A 12,203-nucleotide genomic window follows, 5' to 3' on the forward strand; every position below is an offset into this window, starting at 1 on the left:
GATAGAGCCTAAATATGTCTCTGAAATTAGCTCAGCAATTCTTCGTGCTAATTACAGGTAGTGCAATTACACAGGAGGGGTGTAGGCCACCTGATGAAGTGGAATTATAACTAAGTTTTGCTGGTTCTAATGGTTTGTGAAGACAATGAGTAAAGCTGTCTTGGCCACTTTCTAGTGAGATTTCATGTGCATGGACTTGTACTCACAGAGGCTGAGTTCACATCAAACACAGCTTCCTTATACTTCTTGAGTAGCTCTGGGTAATTTTTTTAATTTAAGGACTGAAAAGTTCTTCTGTTTTATTCAGGGTAGCAAGAAAATCAGTGCAGGTTAACCCTCTGGCTTCTGATGACCATTAATTGTTCATCCTTTGTACATATGTAAAAACCCCTAACTGAAGGCTGAATGATTCTTGGCCATGAACATTTACAAGACAGGGGGCCCTGTTTTTGCACAAGGTTGTCTCACAGACATTATTATTTAAAGAAAGGTTTCACTTGGGCCAATTCCACCTTCTCCAAAACTGGACCAGTAAAACAGGGCTACAGCTACTGCAGAATTTGAAGCATGAAGAAAATAATGGAGGAGTGCCCATACTGCAGTTTGAAATGGTTGGAAATGGTATGAAATAGGCCCATGTGCAGCAGGAGCAGCTACTGAGCCACTCACACTGGGACGGTTTGATTTCATGTATCTGTATGTATTATAAGAAATGTTTATTTTTCCTGAAATGTGGAAAAAATGAAAGCCTCATTATAAGGTTCTAACTGCTTCTGGTTGGGTTTTAGAGAGCAAACAGGACCCAAACCCAGTGCTTGTTTAGTTGTTGTGGTTTAACCCCAGCTGGCTACTAAGCCCCACACAGCTGCCTGCTTACTTTGCCACCAGTGGGATCAAGGGGAGAGCAGGAAAGTAAAAGTGAGAAAAGAGTGGGTGGAGATAAAGACAGTTCAGTAGGGAAACTAAAGAACCACGCTCTGTGTAACCCCTGCTCAATGATAACAAAAAATATCTCCAGATTATCAACCCTGTGTTCAGGACAAATCCATAACACAGCCCCATACCCATCACTGTGAGGAAAATTAACTCTACCCCAGCCAAAACCAGCACAATATTTTTAGTTACTGGCTGAATTCATATGGAGCAGTGCTCATGCAGCATTTTGGAGGTGCATTTTGTTGTGTCACTGGGATTAGTACTCCATGTTCAAGTTTCAACCCAAAAATGCACTGTAGTGGCTCCAGCACTGAAATGATAATCCAGGCTATCTGGCATCTAGGTCAGATCCATTTTTTCTCTGGCTGTATATTCCAGGGAGTGTAGAGCTGTATTATGGCCAATACAATATTCTTGATTTGTTTTTTTTTTTTTAGCCTTGCTATGAAACTGTGAAAGTATGGCTCCAGGAAAACTTACTGGCAGTGGGAATCTTTGGATTGTGCACAGCTATGGTGCAGGTACAGTTTAATATCAATTTTCAAATCCTAAATAATTGTAACTAAGTAAACCACAGATTCAGATATATACTCTGCCTAAGCAGGTTTTAAATCTTGCAGAATTTTTGTCTACCATCATGCGAAAGTATTAAGTACTTTGAGTTTTACTTTAGTTAAAATACTGTGTACAAGACATAGAACTAGGAATACTGCACAGTGTTTTATGATGCACTGCAAAGAGCTGGCACTTTATCAAGTGGTTTATATAAGACTGAAACTGGACTTGGGACGGGAGACTGGACTCTAGACACCTAATCAGGGTAGGATGAACTGCCTTTAGGGTGCCTGCATTTGTCCAGTTATTCTCCAGAGAGGACTTAGGCTAAATACCCAATTTCAGCATAGTCTAGAGAAAGCTTAAGTCTTCAACCTCATCCCTCAGGCCCGGGGTAAATTACAAATCAGGATGTGGTGCCCATTAGTCAACCCTGCCAATAAACCTATGCTCCTTTACTATGATTGGCATAGACATGCCTATCAGATTTTTGAGTTGCAGTCCTTTCCACTGTGACTTTGGTCAGAGAAGACTCTGTTGTCCACCACTTTGTCTCTTACGTGCCTGTGCCTTTAACCCAGCCTGCTGTGGTTGTGCCAGTCTAAGCACCTGTGGCACAGCCTGAGGATACACGGGTGAAAGTTGTGCTGGAGCTCAGGCTGGTTCAAAGTCCCTTTCCTAAATTCAGTGAAGATCTAGCTTTAGTTTCCAGCTCCCCCTCTCTCACACTAAACGTGCAAGCACAAAGGATGGCATTGCTAAGCTAATTAACACCATGTAACTGCAGATTAACTCATGGTTGTTTGGTTTGGTTGTTTGTTTTTTTTTAATTTGCCTGGTATGCCACTAGCAGCAGCAGGAGAGAGCCTGCGATCAGTATTCTACTCACATTCCCAATAACAACAGATTAGGCAGAATGGCACATATCTTACTCTCTCATATGTCATTTATTGGCTGCAACTTATTAATGCAAATGCCTGATGCCTCACAGGCCCAAATTCAGAGTTTTGGGGTTTGTTCCAGTATAATAAGCAGATATGCTTAGAGAAAAAAGCACAAGATCATATGGCAGACAGGCAATTTATGACTGTTGTTAATACATTACCATGATTAAAAAAAACCCAAACCAGCTTTTGAGCATCCATTCAGGATTTAGGGTATCTTTATAGGATACACTAAAAACCCCCAGCAGCCTGTGGTCAGAGTCCTTCTCATAAATACCCTAAGTATATTAAATTTCTAAGCCAATACTATCTTTCTGGCAGAAAGACATTGCTAGTTTGCATGGGAGGAAGCACTTCAGACAATTTAAAAATGCAAATTCATATTCCTAGTAAATGCTGTGCAATGCAGGGAAAACACCTCAGAACACAACAGATTTTCAGTCTGCCTTCCAGCTGCCTGGTGTGATTGAATCTACCTGATGACAAAAGTTTCTGTGTGCTGTCACCTGAAATTAATTGGGCCCCCTCTCTTGCTGCTGTTTCAGTTGTGTTCTGGCCCATAGCATGTGGCAGTTTTTCATGTTAGCATCTCAGACAATCATAGAGTCACATAATTTGAAGGATATAACAGCACACGCAACAGAAGAATCTTCCTCAGTCGTGCATGCTTCAAATTATAAACCAAGTTCAGCCACCACTGTTTTGTTACGTAGCTGTCCCTGAAGGTGGAGACTTCCAAAAGGCCAGTGCTTGCTACAAACAGCACATCAAAACCTAATAATCTGATTTCACTGTGGAAGAGTGAGACTTGAGGAGGATTAACAACTTTATAACCATTTTTACTTCATAAATATAATTTTGTGTGTGTGTGTGTATTCATATATGCTTTCAAAGTACTCATTAACAGGAACTATTACTCATGTAAAAACTAAATTTGAAGTGGTCAAATTAAGTGCTTAAAACAGAATTCATACCCTAAAATTTTCTAGCTGGCAGCCCTTCATTTCAGTGACAACTCTTACAGTGGTGGTGCAAAGGGAAAGTAACAAGCACTTAGTACATTCATATAGGTACTTCAGCTGGAAAGAAAATAAGACTCTCTCCCCCATCCCCTTTTGATGAAGTAATCCACCAGAGACAGCACAACAGGTCAGTGCTTAGCTGGGAGAAGAACCCCCACCTCCCTGCTGCTTCTCTTGAATAGGCTGAGTAGAAAAACACATCCATTGTTGATGAGGCATTGATGGCCATGATTAATGCATGTTCAGTCTCCAGTGATTCCCCCACAGGGACCTGTGCACACATACACTTGGAAAAGTAAAGTACAGTCAAGTAAACCACAGCATCTGTAGGGCCAGGGATTAACCCAATGTCTTTCAAAACAACAGGTACAGGGACCCCCACAGAATACCTACACAACTGTGGATTGCTACTGTAAAACATTTTCAAGCAAAAGGCATCCAAATTTTTTTCAATATACCTCTTTCCAGTATCTGTGGCTGCTTTTGATGGAGAAATCAACTCTCCCTTGCTCTCACTGTCCATTCTGTAAGACAGCAATACAGATAAGGACAAAAGGCAGACAGACTCTAAGAATAGAACAAGGACATGAACAGGCAGGAAAAGCAGTATGTGATATGTCCTCCTGTGTGTGAACAAAACTAGTGTCATGCTTTTCTCTTTTTTTTCTTGTTGTTTCAATAAATAGGGTTTTTTTACTTACTGAAAAACGATTGTTTGTTGTTTCTTTTCTCTTAGATTCTCGGACTCACCTTTGCAATGACCATGTATTGTCAGGTAGTCAAGGCAGACACCTACTGTGCATAGATACCATTCCCAATCTTTCTGCTTCTCCTCCAAAGGACACAGGAGAAATCTCCTTCATGCTCATTCATCTGACCTTTCCCCACCCCCCTTTGTACTATAAACTGTGTATAATGCTATCTTTCTGAAGATTTTGTGAATCACCCCACTTTACTGAAGGAGGAAGAAAAGAAAAAGTCAGTACTTGAACTGGCACAGGTAGGAAGCAGCCTTGTCTTTAAGCAGAGGAAAACCAAAAAAGCAATGGTTCCTTTTCCATGGCCTGTGGCGAGGCAAGAGAGGCTGCTTACAAGGGGCTGACTGCAAACCTATGTTAGGAAAAGATGGCACTGAGGCAACCTCTGCAAAAGCTGCCGGGCTGCCTTCCTGCATTTCCCAGTCTGGAAGAGAGGACGTAGAAAACAAATGTTCTTCAGCAAAAAGATACAGAGTAGCTAGGACTGAATGCAATTGTAATTTTACTACAGTTTGCACACAGCTAAAATGTCAAGATCAAGCAGCCCTGCCTCCAAGTGTCTCAAGATGATTTTGTAGCCAGGAGAGGATCATCTTCAGAAGTGCATTGTTTTAAAGGAGTATTTTTAATCTTCCGTGCCGCAGAGTCAGGCTTTTAATCAGAATCTGTACAGCGAGATCTTGGCTGTTAATGGAAAACAATATTGGACATTGCCTCACTTCCTAATTGCCAGTGGCATATTGATGGTTGACTGCATATGTTATATATATTACATTCATAAACACATACTTTTCTGAAAGGAGGTGAAAATACCCAGCATCTAACCTCAGAAAGAGGAAACCTTCTATCCTATTTTACATTCCAACTGAAATAACCAAGTATTATTTCTTGTACAAGGCACTATCACTTATACCTCTGGGAAACAAGTAATTACTTTCAGCTGTATCTTCATTTCAGTAAACAACTTGTGAGTGGGCTCTCTCTGTCAGTCTACTATGGTTTTATTTATCATCCCCGTTTCAAGTAAGTCTGCCAAAAAATATCACTCATTTCCATGCTTGAAGATGTGTACAAAGCTGTCAGCTGTTCCTTCCCTGAATGTCACCATTCCATTAATTTACTTTGGGATAACATCATCTGCAGGTATGATAGAGTTTGCCTTGCTGAGGAAAAATCTTTCGCACATTGCTCATTTTTCTGAGAGTTATTAAGACTTCAGATGCTTTTATGCTTACCTTGTTTTTTTCCTCCCAGCTGCACGCTGACAACAGCCAAGACACATCAGTCTCTGTTAGAACTGGAGTCACTTCTCAGTGCTCTTTTTTCAGATGCATTTTTCTTCACCTAGCTGCTGGTTAGAATATAATCCACACTTTCTAGAATATAATGGAATCGCAGAAATATGCAGCAATCAAAACCATTCCTTTCCTAACTAGGGAACAGCCACTCATTGATAACTGAAGTAATTGATGTAGTACCCTTCTATGCATGTCTTCTGGTGATGAGGTTAAAAGCCAGATGTGTCCTATTGTTCAAACAAATAATTCCCTGCCAGCAAACAGCTCCAGGTAGTGCATGTGTGCCAGGGAGAAGCTGAAGCACCCCAGGGAAAGGACAGAGCAGGGACCAGGCAAACAGAGCAATGCAGATGGCCTGCTCCTCTCAGCCAGCATTTGTGGAGCTCTCAGCCACTGTCACTTAGAGCAGAGAGCTGTCCATGGAGCACTATTTTCCCAGGACGCTGAGTGCAGCCATTCCTGCAGACTGGAAGCATGCAGCAACCTCACAGGGAAAGTTACCTTGCTTCCAACAGCAGGTGTCAGCTCTGGGTGACATTTTGCATGCTTTGATTAAAAGGCAAAGCACAAAGCTGGACTTGCCAACCCACAGCCTATTGAACAATCTCCTTTACACCCATAACTAACACTTTTCTGGGTTTCTGCATTATTTGACAGATTCACTCTCACTCATCAGATTTGGGAGGTTTTTTTGTCTCTGCTGATTTTTTGCAGTCTTCTCACTCTCAGGCATGAGCTACTCCATATTTTCTGGGAAATTGCTTAGGACAGTCTGGTGTTTAAAAGAGCAATTATTTTCCAAAATTTTACCCCCATGGGGCATTTAGCTGTACAGCCTAAGGTAAAAGTAATGTATTCTGTGCAATTTTTGTGGCTTCCCAATCACTATCACAGCAACCTCCCCCCCACTAAGGATTTTACTGTCATGCAAACAAGCCCCAACATACCCAAGCTGAGCAAGTAGCCCACACACAGGTGCCCTGTACTCCAAAGCAAGAGGCTCACTCATGTTGCAGTCACCACAGTCTCCCTGCTCTCTGCTTCTTGAGCCCAGACTGACCTGCAGACTGTCCTGCTCTGCAAAAGATGGTGTAAGTGTGTTCCTTCCCTCTCTCTACTCTGTTCTTTTCTTAACCTGCACAGATACAATTCCAGGTTAGCTGTACCATTAGTTCTTGCCTAGTTTGTACACAGGGGTGCTTCTGCTGACAGCTCAGAGTTCCTACCACTGAAAAGCAGCATGACACAATGATGAATACATTCATAAAACATTGATTTTTTTTTTTTGAGACAGATAAAAGGTAGACAAGTCTATTTGTAGTGATCCCTGCCATTAAAAATTAACACAGAGACAGCAGGCTGATGATGGTTCAGTTGATGGGAGCAAACCATTGTGCAGAACTCCCACAGAGAGCAACTCTTATCAATTTGCTTGATGGTGGTGTAGAGAAAAGAGAGATCACAGACCCTTCTCCTGTGAGTCTCACAGTAATATCTGCTGAGCTCTTAGAGAATGCTTCTAGACTTCAGCTAAAGCTTCAGTGGAAAAAAATAGGAGAAGCAGACTGGAGACAAGTCACATTTTGTGGTTTCCTCTAATCATTTTCCACAGTTTAGGTGTCTTTACAAGATAAACTTCTTTGGTTTTCAAAAACAAGTACCTAAAGGGAGTATAAGCAACCCTCACTTTGTAAATTCCAGTCACTGCAACAAAAACAGTTAGGGGTAAAAACCAAAACAGAACAAAAAACCACAAACAAACAAAAAAAAAAAACCCAAGCAGACAAACAAACAAAAAAAAAAAACCCAGATCACATATTGCTGCTAATAATTCTATTTAAAATACTCTTCTTCCACTACAACTGAGATGCTACTGCAACTCGTTCATAACTGGACTGTTTTGTATATTTGATGTTATTAACTCTCTCCACACAGACCAAACAGCTGTTACAGTGCTTACAGCATTACCAGCACAATCCAATTTCATACCTCTGAACATACTGCATATAACAAGCCTCAGACTTAACATATTTTCTTAAGATCACTGCATCCTTTCTCTGCTGACAAGGTCAGAAGATTTTGTGATGTGTAACAGCAACAATCTTTAAAAAAAAAAACACAAAAAGCCAAAAAAAAAGACAGTTCCATTTTACACATTAAACTGGTTGATTATATATAAGTAACCTGTAGTACATAATATCCATTTGAAAGGCTGCTGATATTGAATGCAGGCAGAGCAACACAGAAGTCATTCCAATTGCTTCTATTAGTGTCTTGTCACTTTTAGTAAAGCCTTTTATATTATTGTGACATCTTTAAACATGAAGGAGGACTCAACACATTTAAATTAAAGACAGAACCAAAGGCAATAAAGGAGCACTCCTAATTTATTCTCATGGCTGTTTCTGCTTAATAACAAGATATGAAGGCACAGGGCATATGACTGAACCTACTGAATTCAGCAGCATCAGGATTTAGCTTTTTAGATTCAGCCCAAATATACTTTTGGCTTTTCATTTTCACAATTATTTTAAAAAAAACTCCCCAAACTGTATATTTAATAGAATATGGTTTATTTTCCTGTACTGTCACTAGCAGCCAAATCTTATTACTTGTGCCACAGAATTACTTAGCTCCTCATCATACAGTGCACGATCACTGCAATACACTTCAGTTTCTGTTCTATGAATAGTTCTTTGGTCTCCCCCTCAAATTAAACAAACTCATAAAAGTTTATTCTTTGATCAATAATTAGCATTTAAATGCAGCATTATAGGATTTATCATATGGAGAGGAAGGGACTGCACAGAAGCTGTAAAAATCCTCTGTCTTGCATCATCAATAGGGCTGCTTATGGAATCCACCCCAACCCTCACTTCTCACAAACTGATGAGAACTGGTCACACAGAGTACACACTGAGTGACTGGGCTGCCTCTTACACCTTCCCAGGGCAGGACAGGAGGTTTTCAGCATGGACAAAGTCACAGCCTTTCGTTTACCCCTTGGCTTTGGTGTTGTGCTATAAATGCGGCACCAAAGGTAAGCAACAGAAACCAGCAGTTGATTGTGGCATTATTTAAATCCAGACTCCTTATTTACTCTAATTTATCTACAAGAATTTGCTAAGTGTAAATGATCTGCATAGATACTGAGTTAGATAATTAGAAAACACGTTGGGACTTGCCATGGGAAATCTTGTTTGGATTCCATTGTGAATTCTCCTCCCTTGTCACTGGTCTCTTACCACAGTGGGCAGTCTCCTCTGTTCTTTGGATTTTGTTGCTGCAATTACAATGGTACATTTTTGTGCATTCATATAAAGAACAAAATTTAAAATATACCTTTTATTTTTTAAAAGTTATTAAATATTCTTTAAAGTTTACAACAGAATGTCTTTTGTATTCTTTATAAGCAACTGCACTACAAGCTGAACAGTGATTCTATACAGACCCAGAGATGTGTGTGTGCGCGAGTGGGGGCAAGTACACACACACATACTGTATGCAATTTAACAAAACCCTACAGCTTTCTACTTCTTTGTAATTTCTCATTACTTTTGATTTGACCTATCCTTCCTTACAAATTTATTATTATTATTTATGTGGCTTACCTATTTCCAGTTGCATGCACACCTCTCTTTCCTTTTAAGGGCAGGCAACCCTTTATTTATCACATAAAAATTATGTGATAAGCAATTCAGAAACTGCTGGGAGATCAGGTTTAGTGTTAAAAAAATACTCAGACCCACACCAAATTATTTTGTGTTCACAACTTGTCTGTTACTGATAACTTTGAAATAAAAGGACTTCTCTTTTTCTGAGGTAGTTGCTTACATTCAGAAATTACGTAATAAAACTTGAAAAATTAACACCAGAATGTTTTTAAATGGAACAACTAGGACCTTGTACTGTGTCAAATCAGAAGAATGTCTGGTTAGCCAGGTACGTTATCTGCAGTCATGTCTAACACTGCCTTTTTTTATACAATTTGTTGTATCCTACAGGTCAAATATCTTTGCAAGTGAAATTGCCTCTAAACTGTACATTCTGAACAACACAAGTGTACTGTTGAAATTGTTATGGAAGAAGTAGAGACCCAGGGGTTTTAGAGTTTATTGCAGGAAGCATCATAAGGGATAACTCACATATTTGATGGAAGTTTCTTACAGCTCCCTCACTTTAGGAGAGATGTTTACATTAGTTGAATTGTCTTGATCCTATTAAGTGCACCACTAGGTGGTCTCATCAGCCACATCTATCTTTAATCCCTTTCTGACTTGGTGAAACTTTACACTTTAGTCCTGCAGTATAGCAGTGAATTTCACAATTTCTTTATGTCGCATTTAAAAAAGAATCCTTCTTACATGGATTTTAGCATTGTTGCCTTTCAATTTCATTTACTCACCATTGGTTCTGTACTTTAGGAACGATAACTTAATGATGCTTACAGAAATACATGGGCTCAGAGCAGCAGTATTACCTTTACAGCTTAATTTGCCTTTCCAGTAGAGCTTAACCCTGGGTAATTGAGTACCCTATTGATTTTTAAGATCCCATTGTTTCAAACAACTAAGCCCAGTGTACCTTCCCCCAGTAGCTATCCTGTCTGTCTTTGCTTTTGTACTACATCTTAACCAGATGAGTATTTCACCCCACAATCTGCTATTTTTCCAAAGTACACTTAACACAACCTGGAAATATCAGGCCTAGCTGATTATCCTGGCTGTGTAAAACAAAGTACTTTCTGTCTGCATGGCAATAATTTTCAAAGAAATTTAAGGGCAGCTTATGAAGCTTCAGCCAAAGTTTTATCTTGACACATTAAAAGTGCAAAACACAGAGCCCTATGTTTCTTATCTTACCATGCTAAAACCCCCAAGCAAATAAGAAATCTGTCATTAATAACTCATCTGGCAAATACCATTTAAAAGACTGTTTTTCTGAAATCCCATTAGTTGTCTAAGGTAGGTCACTTTACTCTAGGCCTTGCTTCCTTGTCTCCCCCTGCAATCAGCTGTTTCCCCATGGAAATACTGTCTGTTCACTAGAAATCCTAGGGTTTGTTGACCTGCAAGTAGAGCTCAGTTTACAGTCCTCCCTCCAACAGCCAGAAAATATTCACTACCAAATCTACACCAGTGTGTGTTAGACAGCTGAACAGAAGTTCTGTGTCTTAGGATGAGGGTTTTTAATGAAGAAATAGCTGATCAGTTGAACTGATTTCTCAAACAAGTTCTTAGTATCTTTTATGTAGAAATCATTTAGGCAGAGCAGAATATTTTGTTACTACAGAATTGCTTAACAGACACTTCCCTGTATTTGCAATTGAAGAATAATTTGAAAGGATGGGATAATTATCCACTATAAACTTCCCCTTATATTCCATGGCACTGCTACTACAGAGTATAGTTCAAATCACAGGCAACAAAATAAAACATGTAACTGTATTTAGTTAAATACATAGAAAACAAAAATCTATGTAAAGGAAAGTACAGCATAAAAAACTCCCAATGTTAATGTATATTGCATATGTCTATGTCTCATATGAACTGTGACAAGAGTTTCAGGTGTAAAACATTCATCCTGAAGATTAACTAAAATTTACTGGAGAAATACAGGGATTTTGGGAACTAGTTTCTCAAAGTTTATTCAGATGCACCTCATTATCTCCCTCCTCCACAAATGCCCTTTGGCCCTTAAGCTTAAGTCCATGATTGCTCCTTCCACCTCTACCATTTAAATCTGCTTTTCTGCACAGAAAAATATGTTGTCAGTCACAGTATCAGTGTGTCAAGTGCAGAGAGGATTCAGTTGTTTGTATAAAGTTTAGTGCCCAATGCTAAGACATGTTACATGGCTTTACAAAATTCAGGTTTGATACTGATTTAGAAGACCACAGTCTCTACAGAACAGAGCAGAATAAGTATTGTGACAGAGAAATTCATGCAGCCTGGTTGTGGACCTATGTAGTGACTGAATCTGAATTGCTCTTAATGTCCTCAGTTCCTTGATGCAAGCCTGCAAATGGCTAGACAAGCACTGTTATCAAGCAGAACTGTCACTGGCTGTTTAGCACGCTCCAGACAGACTAATGCTGCAGGCATTCTTTTTCCATTTTTTTTTAACCCAGTTTACCTTGGAAACTTGTTCAGTGTTATTGTATCAGCCACAGATGCAATTAACGGATTCTGATATTATATCTCGGCTTGAATAATAAGCACCCAGGATACTGAGGTAAAAAAATGCCTCATCTTAGAAATTATGCATTTTTTTGTTCTTTTGAAATGCTCACCTGCACCCATACACTCTTAAGGTGACTGGGGCAGCGTATGCATCCCCACAGTTTGTACTGTGGCAGCCCAACTGTCCAAGATAACTTCTATTAAAAAATAAAAAAAAGTAAAAGTGTGTTTGTGTAATTCTCAGATCTCTGATTTTCAAGCTGTCATTTCTCAAGGAACAAACCCTCTCCCACCCTTAAAAGAGTTAGAGCTGTTTGCAAACTCAATTAGGATGAAGCATTTGCAAATACTCCAGGAAAAGAGCACTCCTGTGTGTTGATTCTAATGCTTTTTTGGCACCCTACCTCTCACTCCCTAATCAAATACCAGGTCTCTTATCACAGTCAAGGTCTCCAAAAGCTTTGTTGTAATCTCAGAACAGCACACAGCCTCCCTCCCTCCCTCCCCC

General features: G+C 39.6%; 1 protein-coding gene across 6 annotated transcripts in view; it reads left to right on the forward strand.

Annotated features, from left to right (window-relative positions):
* The window catches only part of TSPAN4 (tetraspanin 4), a 398,612-nt gene extending 389,716 nt beyond the window's left edge, over positions 1 to 8,896 (forward strand). For 5 of the 6 annotated variants that reach the window (XM_031055730.1, XM_031055729.1, XM_031055727.1 and 2 more), the window contains 2 exons: positions 1,374 to 1,457; positions 4,194 to 8,896. In XM_031055730.1, coding sequence (XP_030911590.1) covers positions 1,374 to 1,457; positions 4,194 to 4,262 — 153 coding nt within the window. In that variant the 3' untranslated portion in view covers positions 4,263 to 8,896. The remainder of the gene's footprint in view (positions 1 to 1,373; positions 1,458 to 4,193) is intronic. The other variant, XM_031055726.1, reaches the window with a different exon arrangement.
* Positions 8,897 to 12,203: the final 3,307 nt, after the last annotated feature.

The sequence above is a fragment of the Geospiza fortis genome, unplaced genomic scaffold (assembly GCF_000277835.1).
Source record: "Geospiza fortis unplaced genomic scaffold, GeoFor_1.0 scaffold66, whole genome shotgun sequence".
In the NCBI taxonomy this organism is placed as follows: domain Eukaryota; kingdom Metazoa; phylum Chordata; class Aves; order Passeriformes; family Thraupidae; genus Geospiza; species Geospiza fortis.